General features: G+C 42.7%; 1 protein-coding gene across 2 annotated transcripts; it reads left to right on the top strand.

Annotated features, from left to right (window-relative positions):
- The first annotated feature begins 6,355 nt into the window (after positions 1–6,355).
- Positions 6,356–19,364, top strand: OAS1 (2'-5'-oligoadenylate synthetase 1). 2 transcript variants are annotated; one of them, XM_033220519.1, is made up of 6 exons: positions 6,356–6,821; positions 8,160–8,448; positions 10,640–10,824; positions 16,009–16,238; positions 17,038–17,191; positions 18,946–19,364. In XM_033220519.1, the coding sequence occupies exons 1-6, from the start codon at positions 6,378–6,380 to the stop codon at positions 19,012–19,014; spliced, it is 1,371 nt and encodes a 456-aa protein (XP_033076410.1). In that variant the 5' UTR covers positions 6,356–6,377; the 3' UTR covers positions 19,015–19,364. The 2 variants fall into 2 exon arrangements, with proteins under 2 accessions (XP_033076410.1, XP_033076408.1); XM_033220517.1 differs by having other exon boundaries at positions 6,357–6,821; positions 18,850–19,364.
- The last annotated feature ends 4,533 nt before the right edge of the window (positions 19,365–23,897 follow it).

Here is a 23,897-nt window from a genome sequence, read left to right as displayed (position 1 = left end):
CCCATACCTCCCCCACAGGTTCTGCTAAACCCCGAGAACAAGGTGTATAGTTGAAAATATTTCCTGGCTGGGAACGGCAGCTCATGCCTATAATCCCAGCACTTTGGGAGGCCGAGGTGGGTGGATCACCTGAGGTCAAGAGTTCGAGACCAGTCCGGCCAACATGGTGAAACCCCATCTCTACTAAAAATACAAAAATTAGCCAGGTGTGGTGGCAGGCACCTATAGTCCCAGGTACTTGGGAGGCTGAGGCAGGAGAATCACTTGAACCTGGCAGGTGGAGGTTGCAGTGAGCTGAGATCATATCACTGCACTCCAGCTTGGACGACAGAGTGAGATGCCGCCTCAAAAAAGAAAACAAAAAGAAAGAAAGTATTTCCTGGTTGATGCCTTGTGATTTCCACCTTCATCATGACTTTGAAAACCACTACCCAAAAAGTTGATCCGTTTTTCCTGGTGGCAATTTAGCTAGCTGCCACTAGGTGGAGAGAGGTGCTAATTAGGTCCATACAAGCCTGGCAGGAACAGCTGGAGACACTTGCCATTCTCCCTGTGCTCCTGGCAGACATCACTAATCAATACGGCATCTTTCCTCTAGAACCTACAAGCAGCCTCTGAGTCCCTCTCAACCCAGTGTTCCAGGGAGCCACCACCAGTCAGTCATGGCTGGCAGTTAGAAAGAAGCCTAATTTCCATCCTTAAATTGGTTGATCTTCATTTATATGCAGACATGCCTAACAGACTGAGATGAATACACAGGAGGAAAGTTTTCATAAATATTAGTACACCTGATCTAGCTAATTGTGCTGCTCCCACCCCCGACCCCTGGCTGACTCCATTGAAATAAAACACTCTGTAGGTGGTTATATGGTGTATTGGAAAGCATCTGCCCTGAAAAGAACACCAGCCAAAATTTTAATTAAGTCCAGCATTCAAATTCTGACTGATACTTTCTAGCTATGGGAATTTGGCCAAGTCATTTAGCCTCACTGAGTATCAGTTTCCTCAACTGGAGTCATAAATATTTCAAAGAGTTGCTGAGAGACGTTAATGGTACAGTCCATCGAGAGTCCCTGGCACATAGTAGAGACTTGACAAGTGCCACCTCCACTTGCCAGCCCCTAAACTTGGGCTCCCTCGCACAGCTTGCATACGGGGAAAATGCTCTTGAACTGGCGTTGGTTGAACACAGTACGTTGGAGCTGAAAGTGGGTGAGGTTCAGGTAAGGCAGAAATCAGATCTCCAAGGTCCCTGCACAGATGGGGGCAGACTTTCCTGCTGGCGCCCACAGAAATTCAGCCAACAACTAGAGATGTTTGTTCTGAGTAGGAGTCAGAAGCAAGACCAAGTTGCTGAGGTCTGGTCTCCCATCAGGGATGACAAAGGGGAGGCCAGGAAAAGGGGCAGGTCACAGGGCTGGTAGTTCCTGGTGAAAGCAGTGCAGGCCCAATCGCCGCTGGGCTTACGGCCAAGTGGATTAAACACTCAGTGCTCTGAAACCTGCCAGGCTGACCCCTGCTCAGCTCAATCCGATCTGCCAGGGACATTGGCTTGACGTGGTTAAGCAAGCCATTCAAGGTGATGGACGCCCCAATTACCCTGATGTGATCGTGACACATCATACACCTGTGTCCAAAATATTGCATGTACTCCATAAATATGTACAACTATTATGTATTCATAATAATTAAAAATAATTTTTGACTGGGCATGGTGGCTCATGCCGGTAATCCCAGCACTTTGGGAGGCCAGGCGGGTGGATCACCTGAGGTCAGGAGTTCAAGACCAGCCTGGCCAATATGGTGAAATCCTGTCTCTACTAAAAATACAAAAAATTAGCTAGGCATGGTGGCAGGCACCTATAATCCTTGCTACTCGGGAGGCTGAGGCAGGAGAATCATTTGAACCTGGGAGGCAGAGGTTGCAGTGAGCTGAGATTGCGCCATGGCACACCAGCCTAGGCAACGAGAGCAAAACTCCATCTCAAAAAACAAATAAATAAAAATAGTAATTTTTTAAAAAAGAGCACTGTGAAAGCAAAAGTATGCATATAAGAGGTATCTTTTGGCTGGGTGCAGTGACTCATGCCTGTAATTCCAGCACTTTGGGAGGCCGAAGTGGGTGGATCACAAGGTCAGGAGTTCAAGACCAGCCTGGCCAACATGGTGAAACCCTGTCTCTACTAAAAATATAAAAAATTAGCTGGGCGTGGTGGCAGGCACCTGTAATCCCAGCTACTCGGGAGGCTGAGGGAGGAGAATTGCTTGATCCCAGGAGGCGGAGGTTGCAGTGAGCCGAGACTATGCCACTGCACTCCAGCCTGGGCAAAAGAGCGAGACTCTGTCAAAAAAAAAAAAAAGAGGTATCTTTTGCTTGGCTCTTGTCCATATCTGCTGTGTGATCTTGAATAAGTCACTTTCCCTTTTTGTTCTCTGACTACACGGGTAGACATTAGAGCATCATGATTCTCTATGTTAATTGTTACACCCCACAAATGTGCCTTTGTTTCCTAATCATTAGCCGAAGACCAAGACCTTTTTGCCGAGGACAGGCCCACTGACTGGAGTCCCGCCCTATCTTTCTCTCAAAGCACAAGAATGAGTGGTCTATAGTTTCCTGTTTCTGTTTTTTTAAAGGAAACAATAATTTAAAGCCACCTGCAAAGGCATGAGGGCATAATCCTGGACATAAGTGGATTTGTTCCAACTTATTTTCTCAGTCTTCTATGGGATCATGTACTCTTAGCTAATTCTATGCAATGCTTGCCTTTATTGCATCTTTCCAAAAAATTCGATGTTGGTTTCCTAAGGACAGCTCTCTCTTCCACTCATCTGTGTGTGTGTGTGTGTGTGTGTATATATATATATATATATATATTTTTTTTAATCAAAAATATTTGACAACTGCAATTGCCATGAGGACATTATGGAGCAAACAAAATTTTATTTATTTATTTAGAGACAGGGTCTCACTATGGGAGCAAACAAAGTCTTATTTATTTATTTACTTAGACACAGCATCTAGTTAAGTTGCCTAAGCTGGTCTCAAACTCCTGAGCTCAAGTGAGCCTCCTGCCTCCACCTCCTAAAGTGCTGGGATTATAGGCCTGAGTCACTGCTCCTGGCTAGAATCTTTTTTTTTTTTCCAGTTAATTTAGAAAGTTTATTTTGCCAAAGTTGAGGACGCACACCCGTAACAGAGCCTCAGGAGGCCCTGATGACACGTGCCCAAGGTGGTCAGAGCACAGTTTGGTTTTGTACATTTTAGGGAGACATAAGACATCAATCAACATATGTAAGATGAACACTGGTTTGATCTGGAAAGGCAGCGCAACTCAAAGCGGGGAGTGGGATTCCAAGGTATATAAGACACAAATGGTTGCATTCTTTTGAGTTTCTTTTGAGTTTCTGATTAGCCTCTCTGAAGGGGGCAATCCAAAATGCATTTATGTCAGTGAGCAGAGGGGTGACTTTGAATAGAACAGGAGGCAGGTTTGCCCTGAGCAGTTCCCAGCTTGATTTTTCCCTTTAGCTGAGTGATTTTGGGGCCCCAAGATATTTTCCTCTCACGTTTCCTCCCTTTTGTTTTTAAAAATATTTCAGAGAAAGCATTTTAGAAGAAAATGAGTCCCTAGTATCAGGTTTCATCTGAGGATGAAACTTGGCTAAGATGGTTTATTGCTACAGGGGTAGGTCCGGAGTTATTAGGAAAGCTCATTTTTAGAAGGTTGTCAAGTCTCATGTCCTATGAAGAGAAAATAGGAGGAGGAAGGGAAAACAGCAACAACACACAAAAGAACAATCCTGGAAAATCAAGATATAGGCCAGAGTACTCCGAAGTTCACACATCAGCAAATAGGTACGAAAGTAGCTTCTGTCTGTAAATATGTTGTTATTTTTTTCTGAGGTTTAAGTTGTCTAGCTCCAGTTTGCAGGGCTTTATAAAAGCACAACTTAGTTTTCAGTGAGTCCAAATTAGGGAAAATGGGGAAAAAAGAAGGAAAAAATTTAAAACGTTATTTTGGAGACTTGTAGCCAAGAAAAATTAGAATTCAGTCCAAACTATAGAAAATAATAAAAATTGAAAAACATTAGGCAAGACTAGAATGTAACAACAGGTGCACTATAGTTTTTGAAACATAATGTTTCTCCAGTTTCCCATTTTTACTAAAGGTGAATCATGGTGTGACTGGTTTCCTTTATCATACTTGGCCTAACTTTTGCATAGAGTGCAGCAAGAATCTTCAACTGGTAAATGAAGTGAGTATTGCAAAGACAGCACCCCACCCCCAAGGTGACATTTAGTCTTAGGCCAAAGTCAACATCTTATACAGTAGGAGTGGAGTGTGTCAATTCATGAATAATCTGGTTAAGAGGTTAAGGGGTTGTAAGAAAGATAGTCGGCATTTACAAAATATTTAATCCAACAAAAACAGGAAACACATTCTTCTCAAACTCACACAGAACATTCACCAAGATAGATCATGTTCTGGGTTAGAAAACACACTGTAACAAATTTCAACAGAGATATGTCATACAAAGCATGCTCTTTACTACAATGGAATTAAAAAAGAAGCCCATGAAAGAAAGATAGCTGGAAAATTCCACAATATATGGAGATTAAAGAACACACCTCTAAATAACACCTGGGGCAAGGAAGAAGTCTCAAGAGAGGTTTTTAAATATTTTGGGCCAGGCTCAGTGGCTTACGCCTATAATCCCAGCACTTTGGGAGGCTGAGGCAGACAGATCGCTTGAGCCCAGGAGTTCGAAACCAGATTGGGCCACATGCTGAAACCCCGTCTCTACAAAAAATACAAAAATTAGCCAGGCATGGTGCCATGCACCTGTAGTCCCAGCTACTTGGGAGGCTGAGGTGGGAGGATCGCCTGAACCCAGGAGGTCAAGGCTGCGGTGAGCTAAGATGGTGCCACTGCACCCCAGCCTGGGCAACAGCGTGAAACCCCGTCTCAACAAAATAAACAAACATATTTTGAATTAAATTAAAATGAAAAAGCAGCCTATCAAAAAGTGTGGGATGTAGAAAAAGTAGTATTTAGAGGGAAATTTATAGCGTTGAATGCGTGTATTAGGAGAAGAGAGATCTAATTCAGAGAGGGATGAACAGGTGAGGCACAGGGGGGTTTTTAAACTGTTGCAGGGCAGGGGAGCCCCAAAATTGGGACATCGTACGGGAAGGTTCTTGGCTTTGTCCAGGAAAGAATTCAAGGGTGAGCTAGAGGAGGAAGAAAAAGGTTTATTGAGGCAGCAGGGTTACAGCTCCGTGACTGTCCCTACAGAGCAGGGCCACCCCATAGGCAGTGCTTGGAGAGCAGCAGCTCAGGGCAGTTCTACAGTCACATTCATACCCACTTTTAAATACATTCAAAGTAAAGGCAGTTTATTCAGAAATTTCTAGAAGAAGGGTGGTAATTTCTGGGTCATTGCCAGGGAATGAGGAAACTGTTCATGGTGCTGGTGCTCATGCCAGCCAGTCTTCAATCCAGCCCTGAGTCAAGCCCCACCTCTGAAGCTGAGTCCCACCTCCTATCTCAGAACTATCCTGCATGATGCTATAATGGTGGATACATGACCTGTTATGTTTGGCAAAACCCACAGAACTGCAGGACACAAGAGTGAACCTTAATGTAAACCTTAATGTAAATGGACTTTTGTTAATTATGATGTATTAATATCAATTCATCAATTGTAACAAATGTATCACACACTGTTAGTAATAGAGGAACTTATTGGCAGAAGGAGAGAGCTCTTACGGAACTCTCTGCACATTCAGCTCGATTTTTCTGTAAGCCTAAAACTGCTGTGAGAAACAAAATCCAACCTGGGCAACATACCAAGACCTTATCTCTACAAAAAATAAAAAATGAGCTGGGTGCAGTAACGCATGCTTGTAGTCCCAGGTATTCAGGAGGCTGAGGCAGGAGGATCACTTGAATCCAGGAGGTTGAGGTTGCAGTGAGTCATGATCATGCCCCTGCACTCCAGCCTGGGTAACAAAGCAAGATCCTGTCTCCAAAAGATAATAAAGTAAAAATCTACTAATTGAAAGGGAAAAAAGCATAGTATAATACCATTCTTAAGAAAAAGAAAAGAGACCTGTGTTTGTGTGTGTGTTAACATTAAAAAAAATCTCAAAAGCTCTATATCAAAATGTTTATAGAGGCAATTTTGTAGTTTTAGAATCATAGATGATCTTTCCACTTCCTGATTTCTCTGACTTTTTTCTTTTTGCAATGGGCATGTATTGCTGGAAAATACCACAGACAACTGTGAAATGATTTCATCAACAACAAAAAAAAGATAAAGAAGGAAACACAAAATCTGTTAAATATGATTTATGTTGGCCGAGGGTTAAAATGCATTTCCAGAATAGAGTTCAGAGAAAGGCTGGGCTGCTAGTTGCTGGTTTAAGGACAAAGGGTAAGTTTCAGGAAGCAGAAAGCAAGCAGATGAAATTCAGCACTGGGATCAGGGGAGTGTCTGATTTGCAAAAGGAAAATGAAAAGACAGCGCCTCCCTTCCGAGGAAACGAAACCAACAGCAGCCCAGGCTCAGTCAGCAGAAGAGATAAAAGTGAACAGGTCTGGGAGCCAGTTATGTTGCCACTGTCTCTCCTGTCGACGATGGATCTCAGAAGTACCCCAGCCAAATCTCTGGACAAGTTCATTGAAGACTATCTCTTGCCAGATACGCGTTTTCGCACGCAAATCAACCAGGCCATTGACATCATCCGTGGGTTCCTGAAGGAAAGGTGCTTCCGAGGTAGCTCCTACCCTGTACGTGTGTCCAAGGTGGTAAAGGTGAGTCCAGGCCTGCCTGGCCAGGGGAGGGGTGGCTGAACGCACAAGAGCTGAGATTGAGAATGAGAGAGAGAGAGAGAGAGAGAGAGAGAGAGAGAGAGAAAGAGAAACCTAGAACCCAGGGTGCAAATGTGAGTACAGACAGCTGAGATCTTCTGGGCTGGTGGTTTCTTATTTATCCACACAGTATGATAAAATAGATTCTGGGGTGAAATGCTACATCCCTATTATTAACAAGTGACCCTCCCCCGACCTTCCCGCTAAAGTTTATGAACCACTGTCCTAGGCCATGCCCATTTCAGAAAAAGGGAAACTGAAGCCCAGCTCTGGTAAACAACTGGCTAATTAGTGGCCAGGCTAGGGGCTCACCATTTCTGCAGTGAAGAATCATATGTTTTGAAAACAAATAGCACCTGCTGGCTGCAAGACCTTGAGCGAGTCACTTAACTACTCTGTGTCCCAGTTTCCTCAGCCATAATCCCCCATACTGTTGCAGTCTTGCCAATGCACCTTAATGTAGCAGCTTCTCATTGTCTGAATTAGTACCCAAGGTTCTTTGTCCTGCATCCAAGAAAATTAAGGAACATGGACACAAAGGTGAGCTTGGAGCAAAAGTTCAGTAAGCAAAAGAAGAAAGCTCTCTGTGCTGTGGAGAGGGAAGTCTGAGTGGATTGCCAGATTGCAGATGAATGCAAAAAACTTTTACAAGAAACTGCTCTCCTCCCTGTAACTGTTTGAGAAACTTGTTATCAATAAAGCTGTGCAACTCCCCTTACCTTATGCAGCTGTGGGTATGTCTCTAGGCAAGCACAAAGCGCCACTTCTCTTGTAGGTATAACTGTGGATTTGTTTCAGGTAAGCCCCACTCCCTGCGCCAGTTTCAGGCAGGCCGCTCCTCCAGGGCCCAGCCTTGACCGTTTACCTAATTGATTTTTCCCCTTCTTCCCCTCAATACCTCAGAGGGCCGTGCAGATTAAGTAAAATAGTAAGTGTAAACCATCCAGCATAAGCTAGTCTTGGGCATAGTAAAGGACAATGGGAAAAGAACACAGATCCTGGAAGAAGGCCCCCAGGTTTGAATTGCATCTGCCACCTACTAGCTGCGTGATGGGGCTGATATATTATCTCATTGAGCATCCATATTCCCATCTGTAAAATGGGGACTCATGATAATGGCACCCAAATCATAGCATCATTACGAGCATCATAGGAGTTTAAGACATGTGATGCCTTCAGAACAGTGGCTAATGCTCCATGATGTTAGTGATTGCTCCTGTCATTTTATTTCGGGAGGTTTGCCTCACTAATGTCAGGTATTATTCTTGTCTTCTTTTTCAGGGTGGCTCCTCTGGCAAAGGCACCTCCCTCAGAGGCCGATCTGACGCGGACCTGGTTGTCTTCCTCAGTCCTCTCACGACTTTTCAGGATCAGTTAAATCGCCGGGGAGAGTTCATCCAGGAAATTAGGAAACAGCTGGAAGCCTGTCAAAGAGAGAGGGCGTTTTCCGTGAAGTTTGAGGTCCAGGCTCTACGCTGGGAGAATCCCCGCGCGCTCAGCTTCGTGCTGAGTTCGCCCCAGCTGGGGGAGGGGGTGGAGTTCGATGTGCTGCCTGCCTTTGATGCCCTGGGTGAGAGCTCCCAGCTTCTTTTTCTCCCTCTTCCCATTTCTGAGCAGAAATCTCCCACAGCTTGAGAGCTTTTTGCCCCAACAGGGCATCCCTCTAAAGCAGGGTGGGAGGAGACCTTAGGATCTCTTCCAGGGCAAGAATGAATATGGTCATGATCTATCACAGGAGAGACACTAAACAGCAAATTGGCATAATGTGAGGACAAAGACATTTCTTACAGAACATCTGCAAGGCTTACTGGTTCTGTTTATGGTAAACTGTGTGAATTTTATCTTTCTAAAATCAGGCAGCAAAGATGTGGCTTAAAGTTCATGTTACTTTCATCTTTGTCGCAACATGATATCTCATCAAACTTGTATGCAGCACGTTGGGAGATAGATATTTGTAACCTGCAGGAACATTTGGACAGGAAGTGCAACCTCTCAGAGGCTCCCTCGCCACATCAGGAGAATTGGTAAAACCATACTGCCTATATCATATCATTATTTTAAGCGATAAATGATCATCTACATTCAGCTCTGATGAGTAATAGGTGTTCAAAAATAGGAACTTCCAGCCAAGTGTGGTGGCTCATGCTTATAATTCCAACACTTTGGGAGGTTGAGGTGGGAGGGTCGCCTGACCCCAGGAGCTCAAGACCACCCTGGGCAACAAAGTGAAACCTCATCTCTACTAAAAATTTTAAAACATTAGCCAAGTGTGGTGGTACATGCTTGTGGTCGCAGCTATTCAGGACGCTGAGACTGAACGATCACATGAGGACAGCCAAGGGTTCAAGGTGTCAGTGAGCCATCAATGTGCCACTGCACTCCATCCTGGGCACAGAGCAAGAGCAAGACCCTGTCTCAATCAGTCAGTCAATCAAAACTATGAATTTCCCAGCTATATACGAAGGTGCCTCAGAACACCACAGTGAACTCAGAGAGGGATACGGAATCGTTCAGATTTTAATTTGTTGAGGGAAATGCAATGACGTCTGCCACAAGCCAAACAAACAGCTACTATTAAATTGTTTGAACTTACTAATTAGTGGCTACTAATTAATAGTTGGTCATTAAACAATAATTAGTGATTAATTATCAAGTAATTAGTACTTAATTAAAGGTACTGTCACAGTTTCCTTTAGTCCTAGGGCAGCCATAAAAAAAAAGGTTGACACTCCAAAGACACCAGGGTATGAGAAAGTTTTGGATTCTCTCATTTGTGTCATCTCCTGTGTTGGAGGCTAGAGTACAACGGTTGTAAAAGACAAGAGGGAGAAGACTGGTCACAGTGGCTCACACCTGTAATCTCAGCACTTTGGGAGGCCAAAGTGGGGGGATCACTTTAGGTCAGGAGTTCAAGACCAGCCTGGCCAACATGGTGAAATCTCATTTCTACTAAAAATACAAAAATTAGCTGGGCATGGTGGTGCACGCCTGTAATCGTAGCTACTTGGGAGGCTGAGGCAGGAGAATTGCTTGAACCCAAGAGATGGAGGCTGCAATGAGCCAAGATCATGCCATTGCACTCCAGCCTGGGCAACAGAGTGAGACGCCATCTCGGGGAAAAAAAAAAAAAACGAAGTAGGGTGAAACAATAGACAGCCATGGGGGTTAGGGGGCTTTTCTAGACAGGATCCTGAGGGAGGTTCCCTGAGCCTGAGTGATGAGAAGGAGTGAGCCTTGGGAAGATCTGGAGGTTCTGGGAAGAGGAACGGCAAGTACAGAGGCCCTGCAGCAGCAGTGACCGTGGCACATTTGAAGAAGAGAGAAAAAGTCAGAGAAGTAGAAAGTGGGCAAAGGAAGCAAGAGAGGAGGTGAGGTGGGAGAGGTTCCAGAGACCAGATCACACTAGACATCATTGGCCACCATGAGGACTTTGGGTTTTAAAATTCCAGATGTTGTAGGATGCAGGAAGCAGCATGATCAGATTTTAAAAGTTCTCTCTAGGTGCCAGGTTGAGAACAGGCTGTGGGGGAACCTGTAAAGAGGTTGCTGCCATAGTTCCAGCGAGTGATGTGGTGGCGTGGATGGAGTGATGGCAGTGGAGAGGGCAGGAGGGAGGATCGGGAATAGACCTCAGGCTTCCCAATCCTGGGTTTGTTGCACTTTCCAATCAAATCCAATGGCAAGGGGGATTGTCCCCTCAGAGTGACTAAAGGAACTTCTGAGAAGAGCTGACACCTAAATTGTGGATTTTGCCTGAACAGGTCAGTTGACTGGCGGCTATAAACCTCGCCCCCAAATCTATGTCGAGCTCATCAAGGAGTGCGTCTCCCTGCAGAAAGAGGGCGAGTTCTCCACCTGCTTCACAGAACTACAGAGAGACTTCCTGAAGCAGCGCCCCACCAAGCTCAAGAGCCTCATCCGCCTAGTCAAGCACTGGTACCAAAATGTATGGCCCTCCTACCAGGCCTGGCAGATCCTGTCTCTACTGGGAGCAGAGTGGGGGTTGGGGGAGCAGAGAAAGAAGGGAATGAAGGAAAGAGGAGGGAGAGTGGTGGAGGGAAACAGAGGGAGGGAAAGAGGAGAGAAAGGAAAAAGAGGTGGAGAGGGTAGAGGGAGGAGGCTGCAACAGAAGGGAGAATGAAAGGGAAGGAAGAGAGGAAGGAAGGGATTTTGGTGTTCTGTTCACTGCAATATCCCCAGAACTTAAAACAGCCTGGTGCATAATAGGTATAAATAATTGTCGAATAAATGAATCAGTGCTACACACACACACACACACACACAGAGAGAGAGAGAGAGAGAGAGAGAGAGAGAGAGAGGCAAAGAGAGAGAGAGTCAACCACACTCTTCAGAAGGTGGATAAGTTAAAACAAGAGTTTCAAACAAATATATGTTCAGATGCTCTTTCCTCCCACTTACTGGCTAGCTGGCCTTAAGTAAGCAACTTAACCTTTCTGTTATTTCTGCTTTCTCATCTGCAATGAGTAGCATGCCACAGCTATAGTAACATGGCATATAGTTGGTCCTGATTAATGTGGCATCTTTTAGCCACCACAAGAGTACACATAATAAAAACTAACATGTATTATGTGCTTAGCTTATCTATGTTTTGCAGATGTGATATGCTTTTCTGTTTACTTTTAAATGCCCTGCATCTTAGTCAACTTTAGCAGTGATTCTGTAAGTTAGATAAGGTTAGGTATTATTATGAAACCCATTTTACACCAAGAGAAACTTGGGTCAACAAGAGAAACTCCTTGGGTCACATGACTCATTCAACCAATAAGTAGCGGAAGTAAAATTTGAATTTGGCTGGGCATGGTAGCTCACACCAGTAATCCCAGAACTTTGGGAGGCCAAGGCAGGTGGATTGCTTGAGCCCAGGAGTTCAAGACTAGCCTGAGCAACATGGCAAAACCTCATCTCTACAAAATAAACTAAAAATTTAGCTAGGTGTGATGGTGAGCACCTGTAGTCCCAGCTACTGGGGAGGCTGAGGTGGGAGGATCGCTTGAGCCTGGGAGGAGGAGGTTGCAGTAAGTCAAGACTGTGCTACTGCACTCCAGTCTGTATGACAGAGCAAGATCTTGTCTCAAACAAACAAAAACTCAAATTTCGGTCTACTGACTTAAGAGTTTGCCTGATAATAATAGGCATTCAATATATATTTCTTGAATGAATGAATGAATGAATGAATGAATGAAAATAATCAGGGATACATTTTCCAATTTAAAAGTAACACCTCTAGGTAAAAAGAGACAATCATTTAGTTGCTAGACTTCTAAGTGTTTGCTGTTCCATGAATTTTAATCATGGAGCCTGAGCATTGTAGAACTTACAAAAGCAGTTCTTGACAAAAGCAGCACTGGCCCCAGGGACATATTGAAAATTAATGAGGGTGTTTTTGGTAACCATGGTGATGGGAGGACATGGGTGCTACTTACATTTAGTGGAAAGAAGGCAGGAATACTAATTGCTGTACAGTGATTACGAGAGTCCTGCACAGCCAAGAATTGTCTTTTTCTTTCTTTCTTGATGCTTTTCTCCTTTAAAACAGGACAAGATTACAATATTTTAACTCCACTAACCACCATCATCACCACCTCCAACTTGTATGCTACATTTCTTGTATATTTCAAGTCTCTTTATATTTTCAAGTGCCTCGAAGTATTATTACTATTTTACAGCCAAATGTTTAGTTAATCTACTCACAGATTTACCACTTTCTTCACTATTCATTCTTTCTTACATCTCTAACATTCCATCTGGGGTAATTTTCCTAACTGACCATATATCCTTTGGGATTTCTTTTGATGATGGTCTATTGGTAGTAAACTCTCTCAGTTTTTGTCTGAAAATGTCATGCTTTTGCCTTCATTGTTGAAGGGTGCTTTTGTTGGGTGGTCATTTCAGTACACTAAATATATTATTCCATCTTCCACTGTCATCATTAAAAAGTCAGTTGCCAGTCTTTACTGTAGCTCTTTTGTAGGTAACCTATCTTATTCCTCTGGCTGCATGTAAAAGTTTTCTCTTTGTCTTTGATTTTGTTTAGCTTCAATCTGCTGTGTCTTAATGATGGGTTCCTATTATTTGTCCTGATAGGGATTCCTTTAAGAGTCCTGAATCTGTGGATAGATATCTTTAATCAGTTTTGAAACTTCTCAGCCATTCTTCTAAAATATTGATTCTCCCTCATTCTCTCCTCACCTTCTGGAATTCCAATTAAATGTATGTTAGACCCTACTCTATCTTTCATATCTCTATACTCTCTTCTGTATTTTTCATCTTTTTGTTTATTTTTCCATGCTTTATTCTGAATAGTTTCTTCTAATCTACCTTCCAATTAACTAATTTTCTCTTTAGCTATATCTAATTTGCTGTTGCACTATTAATTACAGTTGCCATTTTTATCCTGAAATTTCTATTTCATGTTTTTGTATCTGCCATGTTACTTCTTAGGGCTTTTAATTCCCTGCCAACTATTGAAAGTTCTTATTTTATCCTGTGAATATGATATTCCTACTTATTTTATTTTTTATTTTTATTATTTGTTAATCTTATGTTTTATTTGCACTTCTTTTCTGTGACATGAGCACACACAGATTCATGTGTATACATATATGGCTCTGATACCTGATACCTCTCCTTTCCTGTCCTCACTCAAACCACTGATCACAGAGAGAGGACTATTTTTTTTTTAATTTTTCTATTTCAATAGGTTTTTGGGGGAACAGGCGGTGTTTTGTTACATGAATAAGTTCTTTAGTGGTGATTTCCCAGATTTTGGTGCACCCATCACCCAAACAGTGTACATTGTACCCAGTGTGTAATCTTTTAACCCTTGCCACCCCCCACCCTTTCCCCCCAGTCTCCCAAGTCCCATGTGTCATTCTTATGCCTTTGCTTCCTCATAGCTTAGCTCCCACATATGGCCACATATGTGAGAACATACAATGTTTGGTTTTCCATTCCTGAGTTACTTACTTAAAATAATAGTATCCAATTCCATCTGAGTTGCTGTGAACGCCATTATTGTGTTCCTTTTTATGGTTGAGTAGTATTCCATGGTGTGTGCATGTGTATGTGTGTGTTTAACATTTTCTTTATCCACTCATTGATTGATGGGCATTTGGGTTGGTTCCATATTTTTGCAATTGCAAATTGGGGTGTTGTAAACATGTGTGTGCAAGTATCTTTTCTGTATAATGACGTCTTTTCCTCTGAGTGGATACCTACTAGTGGGTTTGCTGGATCAAATGGTAGATCTACTTTTAGTTCTATAAGGAATCTCCACACTGTTTTCCATAGTGATTGTATGAGTTTACATTCCCACCAATGGTGTAAAAGTGTTCCCTTTTCCCCACATCCAGACCAACATCTATTATTTTCTGATTTTTTATTATGACCACTCTTGCAGGAGCAAGGTGGTATCACATTGTGGTTTTGATTTGCATTTCCCTGATAATTAGGGATGTTGAGCATTTTTCCATATGCTTGTTGGTATTTGTATATCTTCGTTTGAGAATTCTCTGTTCATGTCCTTAGCCCACTTTTTGATGGGGTTGTTTGTTTTTTTCTTACTGATTCATTTGAGTTCTTTGTAGATTCTGGATATTAGTTGGATGTATAGATTGTGAAGATTTTCTCCCATTCTGTGGGCTGTCTGTTAACTCTGCTAATTATTTCTTTTGTTTTGCAGAAGCTCTTTAGTTTAATTAAGTCCCATCTATTTATCTTTGTTTTTGTTGCATTTGCTTTTGGGTTCTTTGTCATGAAGTCTTTGCCTAAGGAATGTGTACAAGGGTTTTTCCAATGTTATCTTCCAGAATCTTTATGGTTTCAGGTCTTAGATATAACTATTTGATTCATTTTGAGTTGATTTTTATATAAGGGGAGAGGTGAGGATTCAGTTTCATTCTTTTACATGCAACTTGCCAATTATCCCGGGATCATTTGTTGAATAAGGCGTCCTTTCCCCACTTCATGTTTTTGTTTGTTTGGTTTGTCGAAGATCCGTTGGCTGTAAGTGTTTAGCTTTATTTCTGGGTTCTCTATTCTGTTCCATTGGTCTATGTGACTATTTTTATACCAGTACCATGTTGTTTTGGTGACTATGGCCTTGTGGTATAGTTTGAAGTCTAGTAATGTAATGCCTCCAGATTTGTTCTTTTTACTTAGCCTTGTTTTGGCTATATGGGCTCTTTTTTGGTTCCATATGAATTTTAGGATTGTTTTTTCTAGTTCTGTGAAGAATGATGATGGTATTTTGATGGGAATTGCATTGAATTTGTAGATTGTTTTTGGCAGTATGGTCATTTTCACGATATTGATTCTACCCATTCATGAGCATGGGATGTGTTTCCATTTGTTTGTGTCGTCTATGAATTCTTTCAGCAATGTTTTGTAGTTTTCCTTGTAGAGTTCCTAGTTATTTTAAAGTCTGTATTCAGTCTTTCAATATTTAAAGTTTTGTAAGTTTATTACTATTTCTCTTTTTTCTGTTGGTCATAACTCTTAGTGTTTTGTTTCCTTTTGTACCTGGTTACATATGTGCTGGTCACTGTATTTGAAAATTATGTGTGAAATAATTTCAGGTTTTGGATTATGTATACTCCTCCAGAAAGAATTTCATTTGCTTCTCTGCATTTCTTAGGAACATTACAAGTCCTTCTTCTCAGTTAATTTTCATAGTATCTTTATAAGATAGGTGCTATTATGACCAGTCACTTAGCAGATGAAAATAATGAGGCTCTGTGAGTCTAAGTCATCAACTTAGAATCGGACAATGGTGAAGCCAGGATTCAAACTCACATCAATAAGAATCCAGCGCTCTTGACAAGGGGCCAGCACAGTGTTTTTTAAAAAACATAGTAGGCTAGATAGTAACAAAGGGCTAGATAGTAAATATTTTAGACTTTGTGGACTGCACAGCCTCTGTTGCAGCTACTCAACCCTGCCTTTGTAGCATGAATGCAGTCATAAACTATACATAAATGAATGAGCTTGGATTTGTTCCAAGGAAACTTTATAAAAACAGGTGGCAGGCTGGATTTGGCCCTTGAGAAATGGAGTTTACACAAAAGTTGAGCAAACCAATTTTTTTTCTGATTGTTTTTCCTCTTCTCAGTGTAAGAAGAAGCTTGGGAAGCTACCACCTCAGTATGCCCTGGAGCTCCTGACAGTCTATGCTTGGGAGCAAGGGAGCAAGGAAACAGATTTCAACACAGCCCAGGGATTTCGGACGGTCTTGGAATTAGTCATAAACTACCAGCAACTCTGCGTCTACTGGACAAAGTATTATGACTCTCAACACCCCATTATTGGACAGTACCTGAGTAGGCAGCTCAGGAAACCCAGGTATGCTATCCTCACGTGGCTTAGCTCCTCTATGTAAATGAGCACCTGGACACAGGTACAGTGCCTTGGAAATGGAGGAGGTGGGAGGGCTCCCCACTTAGTGAGAATCTCCTCTTGCCTGTCATTCGTACTGGGCATTTTACTACTGCCACCTGATTTAAACACCTACCTCAAACCCTGTGAGGCAGGCACTATCATTTTATAGGTGAGTAAACTGAGGTTCTGAGAGGTAAGGAGATTGTCCAAACCTTAACAGAAAATGAGTGAAATAGCTGGAATTTGAACTGAAATAAGAACAGCAGCAACAACAATGATAGTAATTGTTCCCAGGTATTGAAAGCTTGCTGTAAGACTAACACATGCTAATATAATAGTAAAAATTTTTATCAATATTACTGACATGTATGTTATATTGTAGTCACTGTGCTGAGCATTTCACATAACTGGGCTTTTTCTATCCTCACACCATAGCCTTTGAGATACGTATGTGGAACTATCTCCATTTTACAGATAAGAATCCTGAGGCTTAGAGAGTTCAAGTGACCTACCCAAGGGCACATCACTGATGGCAGAGGTGGGATTCAAACCCACATCTGTCAGCGGCAAGTGCAAGGCTCCTTCTCCTCATGCTCACGGCCCCCTGGGGAATAGGGCACTGGGGACATACCCCAGGGAGTCCTTCCTCATGCTCTGAGTCCCAGTCCCTCCCAGGCTGCTATTTTGCTCTCCAAGGAGCACCTGGACTCCCTGGACTGAGCCCCAGCTTCTCACCTGTCCCTCTCTAAATGTTGCTCTGCAGGCCTGTGATTCTGGACCCGGCGGACCCTACAGGAAACCTGGGTGGTGGAGACTCAAAGGGTTGGAGGCAGCTGGCACAAGAGGCTGAGACCTGGCTGAATTACCCATGCTTTAAGAATTTGGATGGGTCCCCAGTGAGCTCCTGGATTCTGCTGGTGAGACCTCCTGCTTCCTTCCTGCCATTCATGCCTGCCCTTCTCCACACAGCTTGAGACATATAGCTGGAGACCATTCTTTCCAAAGAACTTACCTCTTGCCAAATTCCATTTGTATTCACATAGTTACAGGCTGTGCTCCATATTTAACAGTCATTTTGGTCACAATCGAGGGTTTCTGGAATTTTCACATCCCTTGTCCAGAGTTCATTCCCCTAAGAGTAATAATAATAATCTGTAGCACCATTTACCGACTGTCTGCTTCGGGCTCAGGTTCTGTCCTAAGCCCTTTAACATACACCATCTCTTTAAATATTCACAACAATCCCATGAGGCATGTTTTCTTTTTTTTAATTTTTGTTATTTTAGATTCAGATGGCACATGTGCCATTTGTTACACAGCTATATTGTGTAATGGTGTGATCCTGTCACCCAATTAGTGAACAGAGTACCCAAAAAGAGTTTTTTCAACCCTTGCCCTTCTCCCTCCCTCCTCCCTTTTGGAGTCTCTAGTATCTATCGTTCCCATCTTTAGCAGATGTTACGTATTTGGTTTTCTGTTTCTGGGTTAATTCACTTAGGATAATGGCCTCCAGTTGCACCCATGATTTCATTCTTTCTTACGGTTGTATAATATTCCATGGTGTAGATATACCACATTTTCTTTATCCAGTCCACACTGATGGGCACTGAAGTTGATTCCATGACTTTGCTATTGTGAATAGTGCTGCGATAAACGTATGAGTGCAGGTGTCTTTTGATGTGATTTCTTTTCCCTTGGGTAGATACTCAGTAGTGGGATTGCTGAGTTGAATGGACATTCTGTTTTTAGTCGTTTGAAAAGTCCCGTGAGGTATGTTCTCTATCGTTCCCATCTTACAGATGAGATAAAGGCTCAGAGAGGTGAGCTCACTTGCTCAAGGACATCACTAGTGGTGGAAATGGGATTCAAACTCAGTGGACTCTAAAGCTAGTGCTCATGTCATGGTGCTAAACAGCCAATCTTGTCTCATCCTCACCTCTCATCTGACCAGTGGGAGACTCTGAGCAGCTGAGTGACTTGGGCTAAATAGGGGCAAAGGACCCAGTCTTGGATCTTTCCACCCCCAAGCAGGAATCTATCTGATTCCAGGGGATTGATGATGTTGCAGATGGCTAGGAAACAGACTCCAGGATGGAATTTAGTGTGCAGGACGTTCTGGGGGAGAGCCACTGGAACCAGCACTCAGGGAAAGGAGGGGAAAAAAGGATAGGAAGAAAGAAGGAAAGAGCATAGGGAGAAGTGAACAGGGATGCAAAGCAAATGCCAGCTTCAGCCAACTTCAAGGACAGCCCTGGAGCTGGAATGGCCTTTAGAGCTGCCCTATGGCGACAGAACTGGCCAGGCCTCTATACCTCTACATGGACCACTCACTGTGCTTGGGCACCTGGGAAAGGGCATGGCCTTGAGCAAAAGGCTCTCTGCAGCTGAGGCAACCCCTAAATGGGCTGAGGGCTGAAGTCTGTCTGCTGATCACCATCCCAGCAGCTGGGGTTTGTTAGTCTTTCCTCAAAGGGGGATCCAGATGGCACGTCACAGTGTCCACCGTAAACGCTCACTGAATCCAGCTGCAAGGTAGGAAGACTCCCTGATGTGATCATGTGTCTCACCCTTTCAGACTGAAAGCGATAGTGAAGACGATGAGTCCTACGATCCCAGGAGGTATCAGCAACGCGGTTACATCCAAACATATGAGGGCCCTTATTTCTCTCAGAGCCCCAGCACACTCCAGGCAGCATCCACTCGACAGGCAGAAGAGAACTGGACGTGCACCATCCTCTGAATGCCAGTGCATCTTAGGGGAAAGGGCTCCAGTGTTATCTGGACCAGCCCCTGCATTTCCATGTCGGACGCTTGATCCAGAGAGGACAAAGGTCCTCAGTGAGCTGGTGTATAATCCAGGACAGAACCCAGGTCTCCTGACTCCTGGCCTTCTATGCCCTCTCTCCTATCATAGATAACATTCCCCACAGCCTCGCCTCATTCCACCTATTCTCTGAAAATATTCCCTGAGAGAGAACAGAGAGATTTAGATAAGAGAATGAAATTCCAGCCTTGAATTTCTTCTGTGCACCTGATGGGAGGGTTATGTCTAATGTATTATCAATAACAATAAAAATAAAGCAAATACTATTTATTGGGTGTTTATTAACTTCAAGGCACAGAGCTGCCAAGAAGTACAGATGCCTATCTAGGGGTGTGTGTGTGTGTGTGTGTGTGTGTGTGTATACATTGATTCAACAAGAAATATTTATTGAGCACTTACTATGTGCCAAGCATAGCTCTGGGCACTGGGAACATAGCAATGCACAAAAGCAGACAGAAATCCCTATCCTCATGACCCTGCAGAGCCAAGGCTTCCAGAATTTTTTAAGTAAAAAAAAAATCCCTGTCCTTATGGAGTTGACATTTGTGCAAAACATCTTAATATTAGATGGTTTTCCTATTACTAATAATTCTGAAATAAGCATCTGTGATTTATCCTTTCTCCATATCTCTGAGAAAAATTCTAGAACCTCTCTGTGTGACACAGTAGCCACTAGCCACATGTATCAAGTGCTTAAAACATAGCTAGTCTAAATCTACATGTGCTGTGAGTGCAAGATATATACTTGGTTACTAAGACTTAGTACAAATGAAAAGAAGGCCAAGTTCTTGCCAACCGATAATTTGTTTAATTGTGTGCTGAAATGACAATTTTTAAATATATTTGAGTTAAATCAAATGAACTTCTCTTTCTTTTCCCTTTTTAATTGTGGCTACTAGAAAATGTGAAATCACACATGTGGCTTGCATTATATTATGTATTTCTATTGGACAGCTCTGCCCTCCAAGGTAAATCACTGGATGAAAGATTCGACTATACTGACTTACATTGCCACATTATCACACTGTCCTTGGGACCAAGCATCAGCATATCATTCATAAGACTCTAAAATATAAAACTCTCATAAATACTCACAAAAGAACTTGAATGCTCAGATCACCTGAGTTGCTGGTCACATGGGTGGCTGGAAAGCAGTCTTTGGTCTGTCCAGATTATATTCTTCCATTTAGTCCCCCAGCATCCCTGTGAGATGGGTTTTGTTGTTATTCTCATAATAGTAAGTGGAATAACTTGAGGTTCTAAGAGGTTGCAGGGCTTGCCCAGGGTCACCCAGCTGGTCAGGGGCAGAGTCTGAACTTGAACCTCTAATCCTTCTCTTTCTAAAGCTCATGTTCTTAATCACTGCAGTATGGTCTCAATGTGTTCTCATTCATTGAATTCCTATGTTTTCCTACTCTGGCGCCATGAGAACCAGAAGCACCAATGTCCAAGGGCAGGGAAAGATGAATGTCCCAGCTCAACCTGAGCACACATTCACCCTTCCACGGCCTTTCTGTCCTATTTGTAGACTGGATTGGATGATGCCAGTCTACTGATTCAAATGTGAATCTCTTTCAGAAACACCCTCACAGATACACTCAGAAATGGTGTTTTACCAGCTATCTGGGCACCCTTAGCCCAGTCAAGTTGTCACATAAAATCAATCATTGCACACTACATGCCGATAGGCAAGTGTGGATATCCCAGTGTAATGGCTTCATTGTATTTTACCGTGTGGAAAATGCACTTATGTTGCCTTTTGAGAGTGTTTCATTTTATAGCAGTGCCACAACCAACAGTAGGTTAATGGAATCAGTAATCAGTTGTTTGATCGAAGAGCCACACGGCCACAGGATCAGCCTTCCATCTACAACAGCACCCAGGAGTGCCCCAGGATTGTTTTTCAAAGGGCATAGACATTTTTGCTGAAAATGACATGGGCTTGCTCCAGAGTCCTGGAGGGGTCTGTGTTCTAATTCTCTAATTAGATATTACCATAATCTCTGAATGACATGTTTTCCCATGACCAACACTTTGGACACCATGGGGCCTGTCAGGCTGGTGTGGCCCAAGTAGAGGGGTGACTTGCACTGAAGCCTATACCAGTTGCAGAGCCCTTTAGGATTTAATAAGAGGGTGCTAATTTCTGTACTTCCCTGGCTCTGAGATGTAATAGCGGTTTTGATTTGCTATCCTGGCCAGGGAGGTGACATTTTCAAAGGTATCCCCATGACCTTCCTCACTGTGATAGCCCTCACTTAACACTCAGGCCAATGTGGGGTAGTGTCTTTTACCAAGCATGTCCTTTTTGAATATACCTTCAGGGGACAGGGAAATGATCACCAGGTTGGTCCACAGACACAGTGGGCATATTACAAGCCTGACTTGGCCAGGGCTCCATTTTTCACTCTTGGCTCCTATATACCCCTACTCTGATGAGGACAGAATCTGATGACGCTTTGGGTTTTCATGCATCGTTATCAATGTTGATCCTCTGCTCAACAGTCTTAGAAATGTTGAGTGATTCCCCTTTTCCAGTGTTAACATCCTCTGAATAAATGGCTATAGGTCCTTTGGGGGAAACCATTACTATATATGCTATGGTGTCACAGGGTCTTTTCCCAAGGGGACTCTGCCTCCTGCTTAGGTTGTTTCCACTGGATTATTGTGAATAGTGCTGCAGTAAACATGGGAATGCAAGTTATCTTTTTGATATCCTGATTTCAATTCTTTTCGATAAATACTCAGAAGTGGTATTGCTGCAACATATGGTAGTTCAAAATTTTTGTTTGTTTCAAGACGGAGTCTGGCTCTGTTGCCCAGGCTGGAGTGCAGTGACGTGATTTCGGCTCACTGCAAGCTCCACCTCCCAGGTTCACACCATTCTCCCGCCTCAGGCTCCCGAGTAGCTGGGACTACAGGCACCCACCACCACGCCCGGCTAATTTTTTGTATTTTTTAGTAGAGACGGGGTTTCACTGTGTTGGCCAGGATGGTCCCGATCTCCCGACCTCATGATCTGCCCACCTCGGCCTCCCAAAGTGCTGGGATTACAGTTGTGAGTCACCATGCCCGGCAGTAGTTCTATTTTTAATTTTTTGAGGAACATCCATACTGTTTTTCACAGTGGCTCACCAACAGTGTGCAAGAGTTCCCATCTCTCTACATCCTCACACTTGTTATCTTTTGTTCATTTTTTAAAAAAATGATAGCCATCCTACCAGGGGTAAGGTGATACTGCATTGTGATTTTGATTTGCATTTCTCTGATAATTAGTGACATTGACTATCTTTTCATACACCTGTTATCCACTCGTATGTCTTCTTTGGAGAAAGATCTATTCCAATCTTTAGCCCATTTTTAAATCAGGTTATGAATTTTTTTGCTAGTGAGTTGTAGGAGTTCCTTACATATTGTGGAGATTAACCCTTATTAGATGTATGGTTTATAAATATTACCTTCATTCCATAGATTGTCTTTGCAGCCCATTGATTGTTTCCTTTGCTATGCAGAAGCTTTTTAGTCTGATGTAGTCCCAGTTGCCTATTTTTGCTTTTGCTGCCTGTGCTTTGCATACATGGCCACCTGATCTTTGACAAGACTGCCAAGAATACACAATGGGGAAAGGACAGTGTCCTCAACAAATGGTGTCTGGAAAGCTGAATGTCCACATGCAAAAGAATAAAACTGGACCCTTACCTTACACCACACACAAAATCAACTCAAAATGGATTAAAGACTTAAACATGAGACCTGAAACTGAAACTACTAGAAGAAAACATGGGGAAAACTTCATGACATTGGTCTTCCCAGTGATTTCATGGATGTGACACCAAACGCACAGACAACAAAAGGCATTTATGTTCATATGGCATGTGAGGAAGGGGTTCAGTTCCAGTTCTTCCAATGTGGATGCTCAGTTATCCCAGCAGCATTTGTTGAAGGGACCATGCTCTCTCTACTTCTTTGTAAAACCACCTCTTAAATATTCCCAGAGTCCCTCTATGTGGGATTCTGTTTCTGGACTCTGCTCTTTTCCATGGGTCTATTTTTTGTGTCCTTGAGTTAATACAGCCTTGTCTTAATTACTACAGCCTTATAATTCTTAGTATCTTTGGGAGAACTCTGTTCTCTTTTTATCAAGTCTTTGGTTCCTCTTGGCCCTTTTTATTTCTACATTAATTTTATACTCAATTTGTTAAGCTCCTCCCAAAATATGGGGAGGCATTTGATTAGAATTACACAGATTAGCTTGGGAAGAATAACATCTATATTATATAGATAGATAGATAGATCCATATAGAATTTGATGATTCTGACCCATGAACTTAGAGTTTCTTTTCATTAATTTTAGTGTTTAGTGACAGTGACAATGTTTTATCATTTTCCCTGGAGAGGGCTCTCATGGTTTTTGTCATATGTATTCCTAGGTATTTGTTTCAGTACTATTGTACTTGGCATGCTTTCTTTAATTTCATTTTGTAATGGTTGGTTCATGGGAGATTTAAACGTTTTCAGTGGTGATATTTGGCTATAGCATTATAGGTGATCTTTATACTTTTCTAAATTTTCTGTGGCCATGGGAAATAACAAAGACACTTTTCTTGCAAAAAAAAATAGCTTTTGACAAGTATTTCTCTCAGCTAAGCTCTGATAGTTTATGCAAAGTTGGCAGGCACAGGCTACAGAAAGCCCTGGAGTGCTGTTGTTTGGAGCTGCTGGTTCAAGGACAAATTCACAAGATTTGGAAACAGAGGAACAAGTGTGTAAGGACAAGGGAAACTATCATATAAAATTGA

Source organism: Trachypithecus francoisi, unplaced genomic scaffold (genome assembly GCF_009764315.1).
Source record: "Trachypithecus francoisi isolate TF-2019V2 unplaced genomic scaffold, Tfra_2.0 Lachesis_group11, whole genome shotgun sequence".
NCBI lineage: Eukaryota > Metazoa > Chordata > Mammalia > Primates > Cercopithecidae > Trachypithecus > Trachypithecus francoisi.
This window is presented reverse-complemented; position numbering and strand designations above follow the sequence as displayed.

Coding starts and splice junctions, on each gene's coding strand:
- OAS1 (XM_033220517.1), top strand. CDS start 6,378: ATGCATTTCCAGAATAGAGTTCAGAGAAAGGCTGGGCTGCTAGTTGCT. Junction 6,822..8,159: donor GTGTGTCCAAGGTGGTAAAG/GTGAGTCCAGGC, acceptor CTTCTTTTTCAG/GGTGGCTCCTCTGGCAAAGG. Junction 8,449..10,639: donor GCCTGCCTTTGATGCCCTGG/GTGAGAGCTCCC, acceptor TTGCCTGAACAG/GTCAGTTGACTGGCGGCTAT.